General features: G+C 34.1%; 1 protein-coding gene across 2 annotated transcripts in view; it reads right to left on the reverse strand.

Moving 5' to 3' along the window:
- The window catches only part of CNTN5 (contactin 5), a 1,378,465-nt gene that overhangs the window by 103,865 nt on the left and 1,247,257 nt on the right, over nucleotides 1-27,343 (reverse strand). For both annotated transcript variants that reach the window (XM_044258257.1, XM_044258256.1), the window contains one exon: nucleotides 11,669-11,789. In XM_044258257.1, the coding sequence (XP_044114192.1) occupies nucleotides 11,669-11,789 (121 nt within the window). The remainder of the gene's footprint in view (nucleotides 1-11,668; nucleotides 11,790-27,343) is intronic.

The raw sequence follows: 27,343 nt of genomic DNA on the forward strand, positions 1-27,343 counted from the left end.
TCATTTTGTGTGGTACCAAGTCGGTGACTAATAGTTATGCAGATACCGAAGCTAGTTATTGATACCAAAAAAAAAAAAAAAAAAACCTATAATGGGCTCATCTACACATCTTTTCTAGAATGAAATATAATTTGTGCATTTGACTTTATAACCTTTTTTTTTTAACTCAGTCTTTTTCTTTAGATTCCTTTCTATAACTGTATTTGAAGCCCTGCAGCATTTATTTCACATTTGGGAAATTCCTTTGTACACTAAGATAGCTATTGCCTTTTGCTCCAGGATGGAAGCCATCACAATGGAATCTTCAGTGCATGTAAATATGTGTTAATATAAACAACCCACTTCAGGAAAGTGATGCAAGATTTCATTGCTTCAGTTTACTGAATGCACTGAGATGGCCCTGATGGTGTTTCAGTTTATCCTAATGACAACAAACCAGCAGAGAACACAATTATACCAAATCTATCAACATGCCAATTTGACCCTGAGGAAGGAGAGGCAGTCAAAATGCTCCCAATCACCTTTAGAATGTATTATCAAATTGTAAGCGAACAAGATGAACAAAAATAATCAGAATACTATTGGATATTTTAGTCAATGGATAATAAAATAGGATTGAGTTTTGGAGAAATGTATACCATTTCCCTGCCCATACATACCATAAAGAACAATGATTCGTCCCTTAACCTTAAAGATTAGGGAAATAAAAACTCTTTTTCTAATTAAAAATATGAACAATAATATCTGCATTTACTGAGAAGCATTCTACCATTTAAAATCTCATTTCATTCTCCTACTAAGTCTGCAAATTAGATATTATATGCCTACTATTGAAATGAAAAATCCAGAAGAGGTAAAATGACTTGCCTATGGTTATTCAGTTAGTGTCAGAGTGAGATTGAAATCTGGACCTGGGTTATTTTTATAATGCTACACTGTACTGGGTGTATAAACTCGTTACCATCACAGCAATTTTAAACTACTTGTGTCATTTTTAAATCAGGCTATTGAGATTCAACTAACATTTATTGAGCACCAGCTATAAACTAGGTCTAGTGCTAAGTGCTCTGGTTGCTCAAAGATATTGCTTTCCTAAATGAAATGCAAGCACAGCAGACCTTTCTTTGGTACTTTTTATACACCTTAAGCTTATGCAATTTTATTTTCTCACTGAATAACCTTGCAGCTGTCACTTTTATATCTCAGCTTTTCAATGCCTGCCCACTTTGAATCTTACAGTGGTTATTTTCTATTTTAATAAACTGTTTTTATAAAGCTGGAAGCTATCTTTCTCCCTTTCCCCCTGAGTGTTCAGGTACCCAGCAATGATCCAGAAGTTTTGGAAGGTAATGTCTACTTACATACTTAATCAATAACATAAGGTAGAGATCCATATGCTCATGACTGCCAATCTTTACATATAAGGTGTCAGACTAGATTTTCCTCATACATACTAAGCAATAAAGTTAGACACACTCTAGTTTTGAAAAATGAAAAAAAAAAAAAGGAGGAGAGACATTTATAAGAAAGATTTTTTACCAAGAATGATTCAGTTGTTTTTTGTTTTTTTTTCTCTTGGCTTTAACAGACATCATCTGCTCTTCAGTCTCTCTCCTAGTCTCTCACCTCAGTTGCTCTAACCCATTAGAGAGCTAATTGCCTTTGTAATTCCAAATTAAGGAGTACTTAGTGAAACAAAGGTATTACCTTTACCAGGTGTTTAGGAAGACAAAGTCTAATCTTCAATAAAAGTCAGCAAAAGTTTTCTTCAATCAGTGCTGGTCTTCTCTCTGTTCAATATTCATGGATTTTGTGTTGTTCAATGAAGACCAGGTTCAGAGACCAGGTTACATGTTGTATGATGTTAGACAAAATCAAGAGAATAATTAAGAATTGAGTATTTTGGAACATATATTGAAATAAAACAAGATTTTAAGGTAGGGACAAAAGTAAACTTACCAATTTTCCATTGTTTTGGAGGTGTGACTCGTATTGGGCTGACATTTCACAAATCTTTTGCTTGGAACTTGGGTTCTTGGTGACCACATATGGGTTATGAAAGAAAGGCAATGCAATATATATATACATGGCCTGTGAAAATGTATATTCTAGGCTTTACATGAAAATAAGTTACTACCTAAAACTGAAAAAAAAAATGCTAAAACAACCTAGGTAACAGTCATGGAAAACAAATGCATTCAGGAGATTTAAAAGGTCATGTGTTAGAAAGGATTGCTGCTTGGTTTTGTCCTACATCTATAAAATCTATAAAAAGTAAGTAGGTGATTTTTCCAAACAGTTCGAACAAGTGAACACAGGTAGAATGTACTTCCAACATTTTGCTCGAGTAATACTGGTTAGTGTGTTTTGTGCTGTTTTGTTTTCATGACTTTTGGCATGATTTACCCATGAGTAGGTAAGAAACAACAAATATCAGAGGTTTGAAAGACCAGCAGCAATGATTGAAATGAAGGTCAGGTGCATTTTAAAGTAGCTGGGAGTTTTGTTCTTCCCTCATAATTGTGGCAATTATAAGAAAGTTTAAAATGAGAGAATAGGAAGAGATCATGCAGAAAGAGGTCTGTTTCTTTAATATTGCTTAGTATTCCCGGTGACATTTTGTCCAGAAGTGATTCTTTTCTACCAAAACTTAACATGTTTGGATAAGAAGTCCTACAAGATGTCCTGAGAAAAGAATTATTAGAATTTGACATCTTTTTTTTTTTTTTTTTTTTCAAAGCCAAACAACAAGGGTCGTTTATTACGAGTTCAAACCCGGACCTCCGCGCCCTCGTTGCCAGTGACGCTAAGAGGTCCTGAGCTCAGGATCACGGCACTTTTTTGACATCTTATATGATTGGCAAGACATGAGGGTCAGAGGAAGTTCAGGCTTGTCAGTAAGCTTAGTTGTGATTTAGAGCAAAATATGCAAGAAAGTGGTGATCGGTAATGTTGAGGCTCCCAGTCATGTGGTCAAAGTTAAAAAACTTTAGAGGATTAGAAAGCATGAGGCCTGACATTTGAGGCAGATGAGAGTGAAAAAGGGCTTATTTGCAAAAGAGAAGATTAACTTCTCTTTTTTACCTTAACAAATGACTTAAATCCAGTTCATGTATAAAAACTCTCTGGCTCCTACACAGAACTTGTCACTCCATCCCTTCTTATAGGACTCTTTTCTTTCCCTTCAGTCTTTATTCCTTTCTTCCTCTTTCTCTTCTTTTCCCCCCTTTCTTCCTTCCTTTTTACTTCTTTTCTCCCTCCCTGCTCTACCCTTTCCTTCTCTTTCTTTCTACCTTCTTTCCACAAATATATGTCAGGAACTATATATGTCAGGAACTACGTAGGTCCAGGGAATACAGTAATGAATAAAATGAAAACAATCTGACAACTGATGATATTGATGGAAGGCAGAATAGTAATTTAAAATGTTTACTTTGAAATTAGTCTGTTTGGACTGTACTCACTATTCCACTTATTAGGGTGATGTCAACAAGTCCTAAATCTCCCCAAGCCTTAGTTTCCTTATTTACAAACTGAAACTAAAAACAGTATTCTTCTCATTGTTTTTATACGATATGCTAAATGAATAAAGTGAAATAATTCATATAGGGACAGTGCCTGGCATATAGGAGAAACTTAATAAATGCTAATTGTTATTATTATTATTAATGGGGCTTATAATCAGTAAAATGTGCTGCTCATACATCTAACAGCACTCCTTATATTATATTGTAAAAAGACATGTTCTTCCATGTCAGGGACACAAGTTATTCATGGCTAGCTTGTTCTTAGTATAGTGCCTGCCACTTATTATGTGCTCTATAAATGTATGATGTATGAATGAAATGTATGATGAATGAATGAAAAGTGAGCAAGGTTAAAGGTAAGCAACCTGTCCAAGTTACAGACCATTTAGAGCTTAGGGGAGGTGAAATGGAACGTCTGACTTCAAAGTCCATGCTTTCCTTTTATACATCATTGCTTGCCTCTTTCCATCTACTGTAATTTGGATATTATACCCTATCTGGCCATTGAATTTGCCCTTGCCAAAGTCATCAGCTACTTTCAAATTGCTCAACCTAATGGTAGATATTGGTTCTTATTTTACTTGTACTTGACACTGTTGCCTACTTTGTCTTTCCTGAAATTCTCTTTTTTCTTTGTCCTTATAACTTGATTTCCTTGGCTTTCTTCCTAGTAGGTTGCTGTCTCCAGCAGTCACTTCCCAATCTTTGTATATTCCTCTTCTTTTCAACTTTAGTTTTTCATGAGATTCTATCTTGAGTGTTTTTCCCTTTTCATTCTTTATATGCTATCTCTGTACTTTCATTTCCATCTGACTGTGCTCAAATCTACATCTCAACTTCAGTGTTTCTCTCCTAGCTCCATACCCTCAAATCTGTTTGCAAACAGAGTATTTCTCTTTGGAGAGCCTTATCTTAAATGCTGTTGCTTTACTCCAATCCAATTTTCTCCTTGCCTTCCAGACTACATGAAAAGCATGATCATTCTTAAGGGTGTTCACGTAATTTATCTAAAGCAGGAAAATTTTAAGAGTGAAAGGGTTTCACTAATAATTACTCTGCCACCCCTAGTTTAACTTGGAACTGTCTTGGTCTAACTGGAATGAATGGTCTCCTTGCCATTGATCACCTCAGTAAGCATCACAACTGGCATTCATTCTTGACTCTTGCTTCTCATTTTTCATAGGCAGTGAGCTACCAAGTTCTATGGATTCTCTCTCCTTCTTATTTTTTGAATATGTACACTCTTTTTAATCTCCATTATCATTGCCTTTTTTCAGACCTTTCTTATTTCTTGTGAAGATTGCTGCTATAGCTTCCTACTTGGTCTACTAACAACCACTGGTCTCATTCTCCTCTGAAACATTCTCTGTAGTTTTCAAAATGATCTTCTCAAAGTGTATATCTATTCATGTCCCCTTCCTGCTTTGATCCTTTGATAGATGTCCATAAAAGTTAAGCTCTCTACCATGGCATTAGAAGGCATTTATACGCAATCCTATCTCACACTTCTCCCTCTTGCATACTAGAACTCTCCTGGCATACAGCAGGCACTCACTAAATAATGAATAAAATCATCACTTAAATCAAAAGCCACACATCAAGAACTTATCTCAGGGGTGCCTGGGTGGCTCAGTGGGTTAAGCCTCGGTCTTGGGCTCAGGTCACGGTCTCAGGGTCCTGGGATCAAGCCCCACATCGAGCTCTCTGCTCAGCTGGGAGCCTGCTTCCCCCTCTCTCTGCCTGCCCCTCTGCATACTTGTGTTCTCTCTTTCTCTGTCAAATGAATAAATGAAAGCTTTAAAAAAGAGAATTTATCTCATAAGCTTATGTAAATGTGAAGTGATAGTAAATGTCATTTTATATTAAGATGGATATGTAAGAAAAGTAGCTTAGTCTGTGGGTCAATATATATAGTGGGTCAATATATATAGTGTTCACAATATATATATAGTGAAGTGTGATTACCTTACAGTTTGTCACTCAAAAATATGTATAAATAAAATCCAGCTGATCAGAATTCTCAAAATGGAAGTCACAAAATGAAGAGTTACACACAGCCTCAAAATGAAGAGTACTTGCTTCAAAACAGCAAAGTGTTCCTACCAAGAAACCTGCAAAAGCCTAAGTCAATTGACAGAAATTATTAATGCCTAAAGGAAAAGTTGGCTTCTGGCAGTTCTCAGTATTTGTTGAGGGAATAAAATACACAACTTAGTCTCATCAGTTGGTTGTCTGTATACAATAACAACTTATGTGTTAGTTTTGCTTTAATCATTTCCATCAATCAAGTCAATCAGTCAACTATTTCTTCAATGAACCAGACTAAATGTGGTACACAGAATCCAAACGTATGATTAACAACAACAACAACAAAAGTTAATGTCAAACTACTTAATACCAAAAAATTCTAAGCTAGAAAAATAAGTCACTGGTATAAGTTATTTAGATAATCGTATCCAATACTAGTGATAGTAGTGATCTAAAAATTTTCACAGGGATGTAGGATATTTCAGTGAGACACTGCATGAATAAGATCAGGTTTTCTTTAAGAAGGAAGATATTTTATATATTCATTTTAAAGCTATTTTAATGTACAAAAGCAAACATATTAACTAAATAAACTTCATCTGCTCTAAAACATAAATTATTTACAAATTCGTTTACTATTACTATTAATTAAGATAAAAATTACACTGAAAATATTTTTCATTGTCCTGTGATCCCCAAATGTTGGCAAACTCAGCTTTGCTTTTGTGACTACTGGTTCGTTTTCCTTCCACTAGAAGATTTTTTTTTTTTAAATAGAGATTCTTTTTAGTCTAACACATTACTCTACCATATGAAGGTTTGTGCAATCTCCAAGTACAAGGTAATTGTGCAATGGTGAGAAGAGAAACTATGCAAACTCTATCTCCCAAAAGATACTTCTTTTAAATACTTGATATTTTAAAGCTTGAAACTTTCAGAAGTGGCCAGATGCTAAAGTAGGCCAGTGCTAAGTTAAGCATTTATTTCAGTTTGGAATCTACATGGTTCATGAGGGTAGTTCCATGAGAGACATAAAGATAGAGCACATTAACACATTAGTAATGTTTAATTCTCAAATCAGATTCTCAAAATAGAAATATGTTCAAGATTTTCACCTAAGTTTGAATTTCCCTTTTTATTGGGAAAGTTATTGTACTTGCATCCTTCCAAGGACAAAAAGCAGAAGATCCTCAAACTTTCCTCTCTTGCTAGTGAGAATCACTGAAAATTATAGTTTAGACAATATTTAGTCAAAAGTTACAAACTGGTTTCCATCAGGCAGTAATTGATATCTTTAGGTTATTTTGAAAGCAAAATAAAACAAGTAACACTTCACAAGTAGCTAAAATGTAAAGTCTCTGCTGTTGACTAGATTTAAATCTAGCCAGCAACACTAGATACCACATGATGACAAGAGTTTTTGGTGGAAATTAAAATAGGAGTATGAATTAACGATTACTTTAACACAGTAAACAAAATCTTCCAAAATGGAGTAGAATAATTAAAAGACATTTCAAATAAAAAGCTGATAAAACCCCTGAAGAGGTTCTAATATCTCAGATGAGAAAGCAGATTTAGACAACTGTGTTGTAATTGAAAAAAAAAAAATCTTAGTATCCTTTGGTAAAGTCCTTTTTCTTCTTGTAAAGTAATACATAATTTAATAGGTATAGCAGGCTGGCTTCATGGCTCTGCTACCTGCACGGTCACTCAGGGTCGCTAACTTAAAGGGTCTCCATACTTCGATTAAGGCTCTGTTCTCACTGTCTTGAAATTCTTGTGAAGTTTTGACCAACGGGCTCTGAATTTTTAGTTGGCACTGGTTCTCACAAATTATGTAGCTATGCCTTTGTTGTCTCCTAGTATTGATTATTTCCCCTAAAAGACTGAAAGTTACCCAGCGAGCTTTACTTTTTTAGTGTTTCTCATGCCATTCCCAAAGATGCCTCTCACACTAATGGCCATAGGACCACACAGAGGGCTGAGACTTTGGTGTCTTCATCTTTCCATCCACATGCCTAGCTCAGAGCTTGATACAGAGAAGTTACTGCATGAATGAATGAGTGAATGTATAACAAATTATCAATGTATACCTGTTGAGTTATTTAAGTAATAAAATAGTCAAACTTTTAATAGTTTTATATTTGCAGTGAAAAGTGACTAGGTGGGTTGGGAGAGATTATAGGTAAAATATTCGAGGAAAAAATCTTTCTTCAAAAGAAAAACAATAGAATTGAATTGATGGAAAGTTTAAAGCAAATAAAACTGAAAGAGAAGTTGAACACCAAGTTGAATAAGAAAGGGTGAATGATTAAAAATAGTGAGATCTCTCAATAAATTACATCCTAAGGTGGAGTCTTTCTTCTCAAATTCGATTTAATAAACATCAGATTCATTCTCTAAGTTGTAATGCAGGAAATAAAAATTGTCCAAGTTTTGAGAAAGAAGAGCGTATAAGGTACGCATTTAGGAGGAGCCAAAGGATTATTGATTATTCTTGAACTACTGTTGTTTTATATTAATAAAAAATAAAAAATAAATTTTATATTAATAAATTTATATTAATAAATATTAATAGTATTAATAAACCGAGTAATATGGATATAAAATTTAATGAAGAAGTGAATTTTTAAACTCTTCTGTCTCTGGGTGGAGTAAATAGAACTCTTGCTCTGATCCCAGTTACAGCTAAACACATTTTATTCTATAAACCACGATAGTTTCCTGCTCTTATATTAGCTTGGGGAAACACATTTCTAATATTCATTTTTATAAAATAAAATAACAAAAAACTAACACTCCATTCTCTGGAGTTTTAATATTGTGTTTGACCAACTCTCATATTGCTTGGGAGTATCAGTTCTTTACTTGGGAGTATCAGATCTTGTATCCTCCTGTGTTACCTCTTAATGATCAATCTCCTTTGCCCTAGAAACATAAGACCATTCTATCTATCTGTAAAGAGGTTCCCATAACATCGTCTAGCCCTACCTTTTGTTTTGTTGCTATAGCACACTTGAATAAGTGACTTAAATTGTGCACAGATGTCCAGGTGTGGCTTTAATTTCTTTTTGTATTTCAGCAAAATACGTTATTTCAACATATCCGTTACTTCTGTTGTGGCTCTCCAAATTATTTGTGGTGCTATGATAATGCTGGTTCACTGAATATTAAATATACAAGAGCAGGTGATTTTATGCTTCAGATAATTAAAGGAAAATTCAATTTTTGGAGGATGACAAAAATAGTGGAAAAGAGGTGAATAATAGATCTGACATTCACAAGCAAAATGAAGCAACAGTGGAAACAAGCATTTTGGGGAAATATAGCTTTAAAATAGTGAATAGGTAGAGAAGCGGGAGACATTACTAGTTAGGAACAGTCAGATTTTAAGCAGGCAATGACGAAGTCTTAGGGCTACACACCTGAGCTCCAATCTGATGTTCCTAGGAGGCTTGGAGAAAAATTTCAGGACTTGATAAGAGGTACAAAAGTATTTCAAAGACTATATTTAATGGGAAAGGGGATGATAAAAAAGCAGCTTCTATCAATCTTGAGGAACACAGATTTAATCTCCTAAATCCCCACTAAAATAGAATTACAGGGTTATAGAAACTTATCCCTGGCCACCCAAGAATGTTCCTCATGCCCAACACTGAGCGAAGTGAACTGCTGAGACAATCCAATGATGATATTCTATAGGAAGATGTATGAGGAACTGTCTTTGCTCTTCCCATTTTTATGTGACATATACTTGAATAAATGCACTTTAAGGATTCTGGTGCTCTAACTGTAGCCATCATTAGGAAAACTCCATTTAAATGCTCGACTTTGGTCCTGTGGCCTGTACTATTAGAATTTCCCAGCTTTTTAAATCAATGAATGGGAATGGGAGAAAGAACAGCAGGGTAAAACTATTTTGAGTTTTATTTCACAACTCAACATGAGAAACTGCAAAAGTCAAGCATCCAAGTTCTTTAAATTACCAGGAGCTGTTAACATAAATAGTAAAAATAAAAAAGGAAGAGCCAAAACCCCTAGTTAAGTTTTTAAATCTGTCTAAGACCAACCAGGGAGAAGAGGCAAGTTATTTTTACTAATTTTAGAGAAGTAAAGCAACTATGTAATAAAATATTGGTGACTTGGTCAAACTCATTTTGAATGAAAGCTTGAGTTGAATGTTACATGAATATTCAGACAATAGAAACTTGCTTGAAATTTCTTTTGAGTATAATTTTAACATTTATGCATTTTTGTCTTCTCCTAGGCATAAAGCCAAAGGCTAAAAGAGCAGAACACAAAAAGCTGAACCTGAATTATGTTCTAAACTCTATTGAGTTTAATTTTACTTACAAAGCAGAATGTTGGTTTAAATTTGCTCCTCATAACCCTGTAAAAATACCTAGTTTCTTGTTATCAGCCTCTAAATTGTGTTATCCATTTAGAAAGCTCCAATTTTAGGAGCATCATTCTAAATTACTAGTCAAGTGCTACACAATAAATACACATAATCTAAAACAGACCACAACAAGAGAAGAAAGCAATTTTCCATAAATTTGACTGCAATATGGGGTTTGCAATTCCATGAACCTTATAACTTCAAAAGGCATAAAGGAAAAATTTTCATCTAAATGGGATACCATGAGGATGAGCACTTTAAAAGGCTGTTGTTTTGTAAAAGGGTAATAGAGATACACATTCTTGATATAAATTCGGAGAAAAGTTCAAATAACCTTTGGAATGGAACACACACATGTCAAAAAATGAACAAAATGCCACTCACTCAGATACACACTAGTATCAAAACAATATTTTACTTGGATCAATAATGGATGCACTACCAAAAATCAATAAACCTTTGATAATACATACCACTAAAACAAAGAGATGATAAAACTTACTATATGCCTTATGTTTCCTACTCGAGATTTTTTTTATATTAATGAATTCTTAAAAACTATGATTGGAAAACACTTCACGTAGATGACAAATCTAAAATACAAGTTTTTGCTATGGATTGTGAATTTTATTTGCAGAGATCATGCAAGGAGACTTAGCATACAATACTCGCATCACTCAAATGTAATTGTTTAAAATCAAAAAAAGGAGGGGCAGTAGGTGAGATTCTGGTAATGTTCTAGCTGTTGTCTTGAATTTAGTTTCATGGTGTATTCACATTTGATTTTTCACTGAGTTATACACCTGTACACAAATATTTTGTGGAATTTTCTGTAGGTATATTGTATCTCAAGCTAAAAAAAAAACAAGAAAGAAGAATAGAAGAGAAAGGAAGGAAGGGAGATAGAGGAGGGAAGGAAGGAAGGAAGGATGGAAGGGAGGAGAGAAGGAAAGAGAAAAGTGAGGGATGGAGGAAGGGAGGGAGGGAGGGAGGGAAGGAGGGAGGAAGGAAGGAAGGAAAGAAGGGAGGGAATAAGGAAAGAGAGAAAGAATATGCATGCTAGGAGCTGCATTTCCCATACTGGGGAATAATGTGCTAAAAGAAATTTGTGCTACAGTCATTTACTTAATTCAAATAAGATGTAACTTTATAAGGTTGCAGAATTTGGCAGCCCAGTTCATAGTGGAAACCACTTAACTGTCATTTATGCACAGACTCTGTTTGATATTTTCATACTTAAAAAGTCCCTGTCACTGAACAGTTGCAAACGCCATCATATTAGGCGTGCCGTTTTCCTGTTTGGGGAAGCAGAATTTAGAAGTTAGTGGAGGGAAAAAAAAAATGCCTAGGGGTTCCATTAGCTTTGCATTTGAAAAACACATCAACACACAAACAAATTTTATCTCTGTATTCCATGTATCTGTGACTCAACTGTTTAAAATTTGTTTGGCATTAAGTTGGTGAAACGCTAAGTGACCACTTACTACTAAAGGTGTTTTAGACCCTGCAGTTGGATCTGTAGGTTTTGTCTGTTACTAAGAAGCAGTTTTCCATGTAATTTTTCAAAGACAAAAGGTTAACCAAAAATGACATATATTGTAAAATTGAAAGTAAAATGCACAGTCCTGATGTGCTCAAAGTCCATGCATTTAAATTCCTTTGTATGATAATTTATGGTGATCATGTCTTCAGACTGCACTATTAGCATACTCACCCCTAACCAGAAGTTCTGCCTCATCTGACACACTGTCTGCTGTGGTCTGTACCCTGCAGCCATATCTCCCAGCATGCATCAGAAGGATGTTCCTGATCATTAAATCTGCAGAGGATGCTTGCTGAAAGAGGGATGAAGTGCCAGTTTAAAATGTTGCAAATCTGCCTAGTTCAAGGTGGTTTAAGGGGAATTTTGTACATTCAGTCATAGGGCCTATTTTTGTCCTTACAATTTATATGACAACAATACAGAAATCAAACATGCCCTATTTTAAGAAAGACATGGAAGTTATGTTTTCAACATTGCTAATAAAGAATTTGAACATTTAATATTTTATATAATGATTTAGCAGCTACCATATTTAAGAAATATTTAAATATCCATAAACATCCTATATTTAAAAGGATAGGAAAAATAATCAGTGAGCCAAAATTATTGCTTTGACATTCTGAGACAGGCCTATACGGTGGCAAGACAATAGTTTCGAAAGGAATAGCAACTTGTGGAAATTATGAGAAAATAGCACTTAAAAGATTATCTCGTGCCACTTTATTAAATGATTGCTTTTGTAAGTACACTGTAGACCACAGGATGAGAGATTGCTGGTCCCAAAGCCATGTGCCTTCACTTAACAAAGATTTATTCCTCCCATAACCACCACCACCAGGGAGTAGGGTCAGCCTGAATTTCTGTTAATCAATGTAGTTATAAAACACAAAGGATGTTCAAAACACTTGGTTCTTGTTGGGAGCAAGATGATTAGAACGTAGTTGAAGAAAAACTGCAGTTAAAGAGACCAATAAGTACCAGGGAAAATGTCTTCTAGATATATCAGTTCATGGGATTAGTGATGATCGTAAACATTAGAATGTTGGGTGCAGGCTTTCATTACTTAATCTTGGCTTTCATTTACTCTATCGGAAAAGACAGATTTTTATGTGTGAGTGTGAACATCCAAATATTTGGAATCCACAACTCATAAGGTATTTTTTCGGATAATGATATAGCAAAACTCCAATATACTCTTCAGTTTTCATGTTGCAATCAAAAACAATTGGCCGGAATGAGCATAGATGCATACAGTTTGAAATAACGTTTTCAAAGAACTCAACACTTCTCTTTAATAGTAGTTGAGCATATGAAAGGATGTTTAATGCAAGCCAAAGAGAAGCACTTCAAATTAATTAGAGATCTTTTCTTTTTTGATGGAATAGGTAAATTACCTTAAAAAAAGGTGCATTTGTCTACTTAGAGGGCAGTATTCCAATAATTATTTGAGTTTAGTTGCTTGCATTTATTTTGATATAGACCAATGGGTCATACAAAAATCATAAAAGTTAGAGGAATTTCTGGAAATTCTTTGGACTCTTTTCTCTTTCCTTAGAGTTCATTGGAAAATTTTGTGAAATCATTGAAGTTTTGGCCTCTCAAACTATGTGTATTTATTTAAATGAAATGCTTAACCCTGTACTGTTTTAAACCACTTCTTTCTGGTATTTCACTTCTGTTTTTTTTTTTTTTTTTCCCTTTACATTAGTCTTATGATAGTAACTCTAAGAGTATTGAGGTTTTCTCTCATGAAATAATTGTTAAGACGTACTCTGGTTTAGTCATTTACAAGGGAAGGTTTCATGTTGAGAATGCATTAAAATGTCATAGCAATTATTTCAAAGAATGTAATATTTATCCAGAGAATGTCCTATGCCACTAATTTCCTTAGGATAAGTTGGTACTCTTAAATTAATTTTCTCATCAATACTGGACTAAGTGTTTATTTCTTTAAAATCTGAAGAGGAAATTTATACTTTAAAACTCTTTTTAATATGGAAAACAAAAGCAAATTATAAGCATTATAAGCTATCATTCAGTTTCAAATTAACATAACCTAATACTTACAAATCAGCTTTGATATATTTACCACTTTATGTAGTATGGGTCCATCTTAGGTGTGAAAATTTCTTTTTCCCCTTGGATTTCAAAGAAACTCTCCTAATAGGGTATTCAAATTAATCAGGAATCAATAGGCACACTCTGAACTCAGAATGGGGCCCATGTCTAATGGCAAATTCAAGGAGAGGTCCAAAAAATCAGAAGGGACTTTATTATTTCCAGAAATAATGCTTATGAAAGACTGTGCTTGCTGATTTTTGTTTTGTTGTTTTTTTATTGTCTTGTCTATTTTTCTCATATAACAGACTGGATGGGGTGGGTGGAAAATATGATTGTAAGTCATTTTTCAGGCTCACATTTTTGAAAAATGTGATAAAAATGTGGTAAATATGATAAATGATAAATGATAAAAATCACATTCTTAGGATTAAATAATTGATTGTCTTATTTTCCAGAACTTTTTCTTCCCAAATTATTGATTTCTTTTTGTCCTGGATAAAAGTCCTCAAACCTCTGTCCTCTCTGCTGAATTATAGTAAAAGAAAAACTTAATTGGATTAAGATGAGTCTTCACTGAAAATAACAAAAAGATTCAAGGAATTCGGGAGGGTGAGGTATAGATTATCTTTCCTATGCTGTCCTTTACTCAGTTCCTAATAGTGTGCAGTACTTTATTAACTGCCTGAAACTCCATCACCATCTATCAGGAATAAAAAATCTGCAGCTCATTGCATTTCTGTCAATGTCAAGACTATCTGAGCAGTTGAAATAGTCTCATTTTGGCCTCATTCCTTCTCTTTTGGATTATACCTATGTTACATTTTTACAATTCTAAACAGGGGAGATTAAAAGTAAAATGAACGGATTGTGAACACTAAACCTAAATTACTCGTTCAGTAGATTCACTGATCTTTCAAGAGAAGTAATGAGAAGAATTCATGTGGGAATCCATTATACTTAATCTTGGTCCACAGTATGCAGTTCCTGAGAGAAAACCTCCACAATTTAGTGCACTTTTAATGAAATGGTTACTTAACAACAGATGCTTGCTTTCTTAAGCTTAAACCTCATTTTTACTTTTTCTGTCTTAGGAGTTAGTCTCTCTTTTTTTGTTTGTTTGACACTTACTTTATATCCCGTCTTTTCTTTGGTGCTTTTCTGGCTTTATGAATAAATAGAATTACATGTTGCTGCAAATGAACTTCCCCATAACCAGTACTTAACATAGTGCTCCAAGCATTGTGCACCTAGCATGGTGCATGCCACATAGAGGGAGCTCAATAAATATTTGTTGAATGGTTGAATAAAATGAAGACTCTATATGAAATAGGCTGTTAGATTTGTGATGGGCATAGTACAATGCAAAGACTACTCAAGTCACTATATTGTACACTGGAAACTAGTGTAACATTGTATATTAACTGTACTTCAATAAAAAAAGAACAAAGAAAGAAGCTATATGTTCACCACCTATGAGAGCAGTAACATGGCTAAGTCATTTACATCTCTTGGTCACAAAGTCTCACTAGAGCAGTTGCTAGATTATCATTAATTTTTATTTATGGTTTTGAAATAAAACAGGAACTGTCATCTTTCCACTCAAGTCCAACTCTTTATTGGCTTTCACTTTGACTAAATGTCCTGTTCATCCAACATAAGACTGCTAGATTTCCTAAGAAATGGAAGAACATATAACTTTACTGTTCAAAGTGTTTGCTGGCTCCTATTACCTTGCAGATAAAGTCTAATCTCCTCACTCCAATATAGAAGGCTCCTCAGAACATGATACTGCCTCCTATGACAGAATCCTGTGCTTCTATAAACTTACTCTGAAATTTTCTCATCAATGGGACTACTTCCCATAATTCTGCCTGTTGTTCTGTTGCAGATGCTTTTTATTCTTTCTTTCCCTGAGAAAATACTTTTGGACAGCTCAAATGCCTTCTCCTTGGTAAAGCCTTCCTGGATTTTCTGGACTAGGCTTCATTAGTTCTACCATTGTTTAGTTATGCTTCAAAAGCATTTTGCTCATGTCTCTGAAATAGCACCTGACATTCTTGGAAGTCACCCCCAAGGTCTACTATAGACAGTCTCAGAACTGGGCTCGGTGCTAAAGTAGCCAATGATCACTGGGTGAGCTGACAAATGCACGAATGACTTGCTTTCTTCCTTCTCTCTGCCTGACATAACTCCTCTCTCCCCTCTTTTTTGCTTTCAAAGAAGTTAGGATGGGAAATGAGAAAAGATCGTGGAAAAAGACAATGGGAAAGGGTACCTAAAGAGTATATACAGATTTTAGGAAGACACAGAATTGTGTGAATTCCTGCTCTCCCATTTATAATTTTTCTTATTAGCATATCATTTATTATTTGCCACTTATTAAATTTTTAAGTTGGGGAATTCCTGTATCATGTAGAACTTCTCTCACAGCAGCAATGTGATAATGCAAGTTAAGCCCATAGCAATATTTGGCAAATAATAAGTTTTTGATATATGTTATCTGTTAAAGGGAACTATAATTACACTCTTAAATGAGACAAATCTTTAATTGGTATTCACTCCTTCAACAAATGTCTATCAATATTTTCCATAGATATAGTAAATTTTCTGGTTTTATATATATAGATATCTATCTATATATACATCTGGTTTTATATATATATATTTTCTGGTTTTATATATATATGAGATTATAGAGAGGAGATTATATACATTATATATATTAAAAGTAAGAGAGGAGATTTTATATATATATACATTATATATGTAATATACATTATATACATTATATATGTAAGAGTAAGAGAGGAGATTATATATATATATGAGATTATAGAGAGGAGATTATATACATTATATATATAATATATTCAGGTCTTCTGAATACATATATATATGTATGAGATTATAGAGAGGCAATTATATACATTATATATATATATAATATAATAATAATAATAATAATGTATATAATTGCCTCTCTATAATCTCATACATACATATATATGTGTGTGTGTGTGTAAAATCTCCTCTCTTACTCTCTTATAAGGAAACTACTGCATTCAGAATAAGAAGACCTGAATTCTAGCCTTAGTTTAGCAACTTCCTGGCCCTACAACTCTGGGAAACTCACTCTATTGGAATAATAACAACTGCACTGTCTCTTTCATGAGGGAAATCAAGTGAAACAAAGTACATACATACATACATACATGAACTATTGGGAAATGCTTCAAAAGTGTAAAATACTCTTTTTTTTTTTTAAAGATTTTATTTATTTATTTGACAGAAATCACAAGTAGACGGAGAGGCAGGCAGAGAGAGAGAGGACGGGAAGCAGGCTCCCTGCTGAGCAGAGAGCCTGATGCGGGGCTCAGTCCCAGGACCCTAAGATCATGACCTGAGCCGAAGGCAGCGGCCTAACCCACTGAGCCACCCAGGCCCCCCAATACTCTTAAAGCATTTTTTTTTCAGCAGGATTTAGCAGATTTCTGTGCACATACTAAGCACTCTGAGAATGTTCAGGGAATGAATCATCTAAACAAGATAGCTTAAATTGAGTATTCTTGTAAACAGGGCTCATGCTGAATGGCTCAGTCAGAAGCCTATGGGGATGGCAGTTTCTGTGCCCTCCTTTAGGGTTTATTTAACTTTTTCAAGAGGCTCACATAGGGTATTTCCAGCACTCCTATCCCCTAACAGACATACAAATCTTCTCTACATTTGCAGAGACATACATTCTTCTCTACAAAGCAAAAGTAAGATAGCATATAAATTCTGTGTGATGTGGTTTTAAAAATATTTTCTAACATAAAAAAAAAACCTAGGTGTCAGGTATGAGACATGGATTATTAGATATTATCAATGTTATTGACATAAACTCTTGAATATTTAACAGATTTCCCTGGCATAGTATTTCTTTTTCCTCGAGGATGATTTGTTTCAAGTACCCTATCATGATAAGTTATAAAAAGAAAAATGTATATTATTTCCCGTTTTTTTTCTTTAAGCCTTTATATAATAGGGTTTACATTCATGATGGTATGGGTTTTATTATATTTTTAAAGAAAGCTGATATTAAATTGCATGCCTGAAATAGAAAAATTAATTGCTACTAGTGAAAAAATACTAGACAAAATCCAACAATGAAGTGAAGACTAAAAATAGGCAAAAATGGCTCTCATATCCCATTACTATGAATTTGGTATTTAATTTCCAATACCCATTCAAATAATGTACTTTTAAGTATTAAGAGACTATGGACTCTGAAAAACAATCTGAGGGTTTGAAGTGGCGGAGGGGTGGGAGGTTGGGGTACCAGGTGGTGGGTATTATAGAGGGCATGGATTGCATGGAGCACTGGGTGTGGTGAAAAAAATAATGAATACCGTTTTTCTGAAAATAAATAAATTGAAGAAAAAAAAAGAAAAATGCAAAAAAGCTTTACTTGATGACATAAGTTAAAGATGAACGAGTTGAAACTCTTTGATAAACTGGGAATAGCCAGATACCTAAGCTGGATCACTTAGCATTATAAGCACAAAGTCATAAATTCATGGAATAGGTCCACTATCTTGGTTAAAATGAAGATTAGACATTAGGAAGCAGCTCAAAGCAAGAATATACAAGACAAGTTACAATTAAATTTTAGTATAACAAATTTAAAAATAAAAATGTCAAGTCATATTTATTTCCTCAATGACAAAATTGGATATATGAAGAATAATGAATGAATGACAAAGTGATGTGTGTATCACATTAGTGTTCCTCCTTTCCCAAGTAGACATATAGGGCTGGAGAATGTGATATTTAATATGTCAGTCAATGTCAGACTTAGGTGGTGAGTTTGTTCCCTAATTCTTGAAAAATGTCTTTGATATGAACATATGTGCATTGACTCTCTTTTCCCAAGCAATCAGGTAAAAGGGCATTCCTTTATTTATGATTGACATAAATGATCAAGATAAAAGGATCATGCTATACACTGTATGTGTACCCCAGCCCCCCCACACCCAATTCACATATTGAAATCTAATCTCCAATATGATGTGGTATTTGGAGGTGAGGTGTTTGGGTGGTATAGTATGAATGGGAGTAGTGCCATTATAAAAGAGACCCTAAAGTGTTCTCTTACCCCTTCTATCATGTGAAGATACAATGAGAAGATGACCATCTGTCACCAGACTGAATCTGTCAGTGCCTTGATTTTGGACTTCCCAGACTCCAGAACTGTGAGAAATAAATTTCTGTTGTGCATAAGCCACCCATTTTATGGTATTCTGTTATACGTTGCCTTGATAGACTTAAATAAGCCCTAATGCTGATAGTGTCATTTCTATACTAATCTAGCACCTCTAAGTTAAAAGAGGCATGAAATAGACAAAGTCATATAGGTTATCAGTCTATACCTTCTTGAACTTACTCTTAACTCCTTCTTAACTGTTGCTAAAGTTTATCTTTTATACCTGCTAAGAAAATCTGTTATATCCTCCTTTTATTGTTTATGCAATTATCACTGATTAATTCAACAGATATTTCTGTGGGCTATGCTAAGCTTTGGTTATACATATATATATAGACTCTGCACTTGAATGTCTAGTTTAATGCAAGTTTGATTGAAAAAAAAAACACAAGAAGAGAGTGTGGAGTATCTTTCCTCATATTTGCAGCTAGTTTGAAAATAAATGTGAATGAGAGAAATAGGTATGTTACCTGATAAGTACAATACTCAGGATCCAAAGAAAGATATTTTCTCTTTCTGTGTGCTTCATATAGTAGCAATAATCATCTCATGAATACTGATTTCTAAATTTAGGTTTCTAATAGTAGTTTTCAAACCAGCTTCTTATATCCTCATGTTATCCCCTGTCTCTCACCCTTACCCATCTGACATACCATTGCTAGATCTGTCCTTCTTTAAGACTAATTTTATTTACGATTACAAATCTTTACTGGCTATCTTTACTTATGGCCTACAAGGTGGCCCAACTTCTTAATGAGCATTTAAGGCTGGACTCAACCTACCTTGTCTCTCACTATAATGGAAAATATACTCTCTGCATCTTTCCTCAAGTGGTTCCTCAGTAACTGCCAAAGTCTCCATATTCTACCTCCTATGTTAAAGACTTTTTAAAATATTATTATTATTATTATTATTATTTGAAAGACTTAACAGACCACTAGGACTGATTACATAATTTATGCGCCCCACTGTAAAGTGAAAACACAGATCCCCTTGTCCAAAAATGATTAAGAATGTCAAATTGGTGTCAGTGAAGCACTACACCAAGCACAAGACTCTTCTCAGTGTGGGGTTCTGTGTATGAACACTCCAAGCCACACTGATACTGCCTGTGGTCTCCTGGAGTACATGAACATATTCTGTGAGGTGGTGCTCTTTGGAATAAATACCAAGGAGCAGGCATACATCTCTTTATAAATTGTACAATGTCTATATTTTCTCTACCTTAATGTTTGTATCTTTCTTTTTCAAAGTGAATTCTAGGGATGCCTGTGTGGTTCAATCAGTTGAGTGTTTGGCTTGAATCATGATCTCAGAGTCATGACATTAAGCCCTACATGGGGCTTCTCACCGAGCATGGATTCTGCTTGGGATTCTCTCCCTCTCCCCCACCTCTCCTTGCTCATTCTCTCTTTCTCTCTCTCTCTCTCAAATGAATAAATAAATAAAATCTTAAAAAAAAAATAAAGTAAACCTTTCTCCCAATAGGGGCTCAGATTCACAAGCCCAAGAACAAGATTTGCATGCTCTACCTATTAAGCTACCCAGGTATCCTTGTATCTTCTTTTCTACTCTATGTTGATTCGGACTTTTTCTCAATGTATGTTGCATTAAAAAATAGAAATAAAAGAAATTACATCTTCTTAAGTCTTGTGTTAAAAATACAGTGATGTAAAAAGTTGTTAATAATCAAGATAGAGAATAAATGTTTTTCTCTAAATTACACCATTGTCTAGTAATGGAGTAATTTTAACTATTACTCACTGAGCTTATGCTTCTTAAATTACCTCTCATTGACATTACCTAAGGACGATAGAACTAGTCAGGAAACATTTTGTTCATTCATGCACTAATATGTGCTTTGTAAACAACTAGCAATGGCATGACCACTAGGAAAGCTCCAGAATTGTAAAACTTTATAATAGGTATATATTTTATTTTATGAGAGCTCATGGCACATGTACCATTATAAGATTATTCATTCATTCACTTATCATTTGTTAGAGTATCTATTTTGTCTAAATAGGAAATTGCAAATACTTGGCACATTTGAAAGTATACCCTTCCTTCCTCATAGTTAATATGCCTGAGCTTTGACCTAACCTATTCATCCTGTTCAATACAGAGCTTCAGTTGACTGGATTTGTTACAAGAGATAAAATCTGTCATATCTGAACTGCAAGGCTACAAGATAAGAGAAAAATTATACCTTTGAGAAACTCACAATGCAGTGTGAGTGGCAGAAAACTAGCTATAATACAATGCAATATGTTAAAGTAGTAAATAGTATAAAAAAAGCTTTGCTGGGTGTCTGGGTGGCTCAGTCAGTCGAGCATCAGACTCTTGATTTTGGCTCAGTTGATGATCTCAGGGTCATGAGATCAAGCCCCTCATCAGGTCCCACACTCAGCAGAGTCTGCTTGTCCCTGGAGTTGCTCCACTTGCTTTCTCTCTCAAATAAATAAATAAATAAAATCTTTAAAAAAAAACACTGCAAAATATATCAATATTAGTGTGAAAAGACAGTTAACAAATCATTGGTTAACCAATTTCTACAGCAGTTGAGAAAACTGAGGGCTCAAAGGTGTAGGTGACTTGTTCAAGGGCAAGTTAAGTGAGAAGATAGAAGAGCCTTGGACACCTGACTCTCATCAAGACTACTTTTATTCTACTATTCTGCCTGTAAAACTAATCCTTATTTTGCTTAGACCTGTAGTCAATTTGATTCAACAGTTTTAAAGCAAAATTTGGCAGGTCTGTCAAAATAAAATGGTTTCATTTTATAGTAACAACCATGAAAGTATTAGAAATTATCTTTCCAAATAAACTACAGAAATATTCTGAGAGCTCATTCTTTTATGACTGTCTTTCATCTGCCATATCTAGACATGAAATGTTATATCTCCCTTTAAAATATCAGAATCTTCTTTCTGATAATACATATGACCCATCAACCTCATTTGTTCATGCCTTTTTCACCTTTCTGTGACTATTAATCCAGCATTGGGAGAATCTTCTATACGTGAACCACAAATGACTTAAAAAAAAAGAGCCATTGACAGTTTATACTGATGCATATTTAGTTGAAGGAGAATTTACAACATTTGACTTCAAAGTTCAGAATTTAGACAGATCAATATCTTACTGATACATCAATGTTTCTGTTCTCTTTTTTCTAGTCTTACAATATTCTCGATTTATCCTGTAAGATCAACACTATTTTGTTATACCATCACATACAGAATAAATTTAGTTTCATTCTGCTACTGATTTTATACTGCAACATAGTCAATATCTGCATGCAAGTCTAGTCCCATTCTGGTTATGGGAAGAGTGATCGGGCAGCCATCTGTGGGATTTCTATGCTTTCCCCGAAATCAGCAAACCCCCCGCATAGAGACTATAGTAGTTCTCATCCCACTCATCAGTTAGGACTAGCATTGAACTGGTATTGTTGTAAAGTCTTAAAATGTCAGGCATATGGTTGATCACTCTGTTTCATTATTTTCACACAAAACTTTAGGAATGAGTCTGGAATGAGGCTACTTTGTTTGCATCTTTTTGTTTTACTTAGGTCACTTAGATGCAATTAACTTATTATCCTGGGTCTCTGGCATAATGGGGTAGGCCAGGGAGGTTAATACTGCATCTAGAAGACTAAACCAGAAGAGATCTACCTGCTCTAATCTACTGTTGCTGTTTCTGTCTTTTCCCTGTCATTGGTTAATGACCCATTTGTTTATGATCTTAACTATTACTCCTCCTGGGGCATGGATTCTACTCCTGCCTTTTGATCCCCAACATCCCTCTACAGTACAATATCGGTGAATAATTGGAATAAAGCTTTAATGCTCCCTATCTGAATTAAATTTAATATCTTGAGATTCTCTTCACTTCTGCCCTGCTAGTGTTTATTCTTTCCCATTAATTATTCCTTTTCTCTTTCAGTAAGACATTGCATTAATTGGTGTTTAAAATTTTCACTGAGTCCATGTGAGACCTACTCTATTTTAATATGGTTAACCATAATACTTACTGTAGCAAATCTCTCACAATCTATTTTATACTACACTGGTTTTTTCTATGCTTTGTGGTGACACCTTTTCCATATAATGTTTCTCAAAGAACTTACTAGGCCTAGGACTTAGCCTCCTGTTTACTGTGGTAGATTAAAGATGTTCACATAGATTTTTCTACTTGTTCTATTGAGAGGTAAATTCTAATTTCATAGTCCCCAAATCTGGTCTGGTATCAGTGACTTTTTGATTTAATAGAATAGGAAGAAATGATGTCTTGAAAATTCTATGGCAATATCATAAAAAGATGGGCAACTTCTTCCTAGACCCCCTGGAACTTTTTTTTTTTTAAATTCCCCTGGGGAAAACCAGCTATCATTTAAAAAGTCAGACTCTCCTGATGCTGTCATCCTACAAAAAAAGGTTAAGCTATTTATGTGGAGAGATTTCATGGAGAAAGAAATCCAGCAATTCCAAGTTCTAACCATTCTAACCCAGCCACCAGACTTGTAAGACAAAAAAATAAAATAAAATAATCTTGGGCATTCTAGCCCTGGCAGAACTGGGAATCCATCTAATAGCCAGAATGGAGGTTTAAGGAACATAGTATATACTGACCCAAGCAGGCCATTTCCAGCCACTTGACTACCCTAGCTGAAGGCTCAGCCATTGTGGAAAAGATTCAAGCCATCCTTCGGTTTCAGGTCATCCTTGCTGTTAAGTAACAGCAAATTCATGATATCCTGACCCACAAAAGAGTGAGCAGCACTAAATAGTTGTCTGTTTATAAAACTAACTTTTGGAGTGCCTCGTTGTACAACAGTGAATAACAAAATAATTTTGTACCTATAAGTGGGTGCTGTTGTAACTCAAGTCTAAACATGTGGCATTGGCTTTGGGGTTATTTTCAGAGGCCATGAGGACAATATTAATGGCAGCTGGGAGGATCTCAAGGAGACTATTGATAAAGACTTGAAAAGCAGTGAGGAAACTATTATAGGACACTGAAGAAAAGATGAACCATCATGCAGTAGTGGAAAAGTTAGGCAATATAGTCATCTGAGATGATGTGAACAACACACATTATTCAAAGTGAACAAACTTTGAATTTGCTTAGGGAAATATTTTTAGAAAGAAACTAAAAGTACCAACAGGTTTCTTTTAGCTATAAAGTAAGGTATGAATACAGAAAAATGAACCAAAAAGAGAGAATCACTCATTTTGAAGCAGAATACTAAGGAAATCTGAAGGAGCCAGGACTATAGATTAAAAAATAAAACACTTCTCAAAAAAAAAAAAAATAAAATAAAATAAAAAAATAAAAAATAAAACACTTCTCATCTCCAGTCTCACCAAATGGTATGGGACTAGAAGAATAAGAAATGGCCTTGGCAGACATCAATACAGGGTGCTACAAGAAAAGTATGTCTCAAAGTAAAGACCAAGGTATGTGGGTATAGGACCTTTTGTTTATACTAGAATATTTTTCCACAGTAACCAGACCCCCAGTCCAAGACAGGGACGAACCCAAGGAAACTTGGTGGAGGCCGGGAAAACATTGAGGGGATGACAAATGGAGGCTGGAACAAACGTATTTGATTATGAACTGGCAGAAAAATTAGCAAAACCATTGCTTGTGGTAATGTGGAAGATACAAAAAAGTTCCTAATGAAATTATGGATTGAATTAAGATGATTTATAAGGAAAATGAGTATTAAAAGTGTTAACTGCCTGACTTCTTTTAGTTACCTGTGATAATATATAAGAGAAGTGACTTGGGCTAAAAAAAAATCATCCCCAGGGAGAAGTTGGAGGAAATATTTCCAACCCAGAACTTGCTGGTTTGAAAAATAAGCTTATTTTTCATTTCATATTCTTGAGCTATAAATGGATGGAAAAAAGAAAAGGCCTTTGAATCCACTGAGTAAATATCACCCTAAAAGCCTTTTTAACTATATTTTGATCTTGTGAGTATCAACCATAATTGAAATTCTTTCTTAAAAAAATAAAGATGATATTCAATTCACTATATCCAGTGTCTAGCCCAGTGTCTGACACATAGAAGCCTCTTCACATATATGGGAAAAATATGGTTTGTTATGGAATGATTGCTATGGAATGTGTTGACAGTTTGAAAGAAAAAATGAGCAAGAAGAGTGGAGAAACTTTAAACCTAAACTTTTTGCAAAAATATAATATTCCAAATGGAGTAATTAATTTTATATAAGAATTTCTAAAGATGAATTTGCCAGTTAAATACATAGCTGTTTCAAGTTTTCCTTCAAAATTCAAATTTTTCAGGTATTCATATCCTATTTGTAATATTATTAAGTATTTTAATAAGTACAATCCTCAATAAGCAGCTGTATTATTTCAACTATTGGCTTCATGAACAACTACTATTCTTTTCCTACCTTAATTTGATAGTTACTAATGTTTAGGAACAAGATTCTGACTGAAAAATACTTCACTGTAAAAGAAAGCAATCTGTTTAAGCACTGTCTTTCACAGTCATGAAGATTCTTCTCATCATCATCAAAAATACTTAGAATTTAGGGAATTTAAACACATCAATGTCAGAAAAGACTAACTGTTCAAACTATTGCTTAGACTGTGAGCTACAACAGCAATCTTTCAATGAAGATTCAAACAGAACCATGAGAGACTATGGACTCTGAAAAACAGTCTGAGGGGTTTGAAGTGGCGGGGGGGTGGGAGGTTGGGGTACCAGGTGGTGGGTATTATAGAGGGCACGGCTTGCATGGAGCACTGGGTGTGGTGAAAAAAATAGTGAATACTGTCTTTCTGAAAATAAATAAATTGGGAGGAAAAAAAAAAAGAAGAATAAAGGTCAAATTGAGTAAATGCATCAATCAAAAGCCAATTATGAAAAGTTCAAGGTCAAGGACTCAGTCAAATTCAACTGACATTTTGAAAGCTAGCCAAGACATTTTATCACAGAAAACTCATTTTTAATAATAAGGATTTGTACTTACTTAACATATAAAAATCAGAGTTTACTCAAAATCTTAAAAATCATCATATTCTCCTACTTATCACTCTTCTTTAGCTATATTATACCGCTTCTGATATTTCAAGGAATATCTACAAGACTCTTCAAAATTTCACACCTGTGAACTGATAGCAAAACCAATAATCATATATGCATATATATTTTGTTCTAAGATTTCATGTTACTAGGGCTTATATTTTTCATTATATGTGTCTTCGTGTGTGTGCATGTATGTGTGTGTTTATGCTAGTAATAAAAAATAAGACATGTTGGTCCCTTTTCAAGAAAAAAGGACATTGTCCCATTTTCTAAGATTATTGTTGCTTTTAGAGGAAATCTTTATTTAGCTTTAGAGGAAATTTCAATTTTTTGTCAAAGTATTATACATATATAAATATATTCTTAGCCATAGCAAAGAATTCATATTTGAGATTATTTTTCCATTTTGGAACTCGTTAAGCATAAAGATTTGTCTGATTCTAAGAACGTCAGTAGAGTTTGAGGTATCTTCCATTAATCGAGTAGGTATGAAATATTTAAAAAGGAAAATGTGATTTTTGAAGCTATCAATGTTCCCTCCTGAAAAAATGGTTAATGTGCATTAACATTTTAAAAAATTATTTCACTATTTTTGGATACCATATCTGGAGACTTTTTTGGATTTTGGTCTTTGAAAATCATAGAACCTCAAAATTAGGTAGATCATTAGGAGTCATTGACTCTAAACCTTTCACTTTCAAGATGAAGACTCAGAGAGGTGACATTACTCATCCAGTGTACTACAGCTAAGTAGGGACAAAGCTGGGCCCACATCAAAAACACTTGAAACCCTCTTCCAACCTGATCTACCAATATTTTACTATATAATGATGTCACTGAGTAGCTTATTTGAAATTCTGTCATTACTGTGAAAATTCTGAAGCATCTATTTAAAATAAAAATAGCTTATTATTTTACCCTGCAATTCATTCTTGGAAATCTATGCCATAGAAAGAAAATTATTAATATACATAGATACAGAGGGTTAGAAATGTTTCCTGTATCATTCTTCATATATGTCTCAAAACAGAAAACAAAGTTAATATTTATTAATAGGGAAATGGCTAAATAAATTGAGGTATATTCTACCGTGGACTATAATATACCTATTGAAAAGAATGAATTAGATATATATCAAATAACATGAAGAATTTTCAGCAATTTTGAATAAGAGTAATGGGACACAGAACAAAGATTTAAAATATGTTTTAATTTAAAAACTAATAAAAATATTCCTGAACATATATAATTTGTCTAGGATCACAATAAGACAGAGGAAAATATAAGAAGTATAATATTAGGATATTAACGGGCTTAACTAGGTATGCCTTCTCAAGGCATCTGTTAACAGAGTCCTCATATTTTCTTTTGCTCAATGTCAGACTGGTCTAGTACTATGGTTGTATGTTAGCATCTATAGCTGTGTTATGTTCATCTTTATGTGATCCATTCCTCTCCATATATTCTTTTAAAGT

The sequence above is a fragment of the Neovison vison genome, chromosome 7, assembly GCF_020171115.1.
Source record: "Neovison vison isolate M4711 chromosome 7, ASM_NN_V1, whole genome shotgun sequence".
NCBI classification, from domain to species: Eukaryota; Metazoa; Chordata; class Mammalia; order Carnivora; family Mustelidae; genus Neogale; species Neogale vison.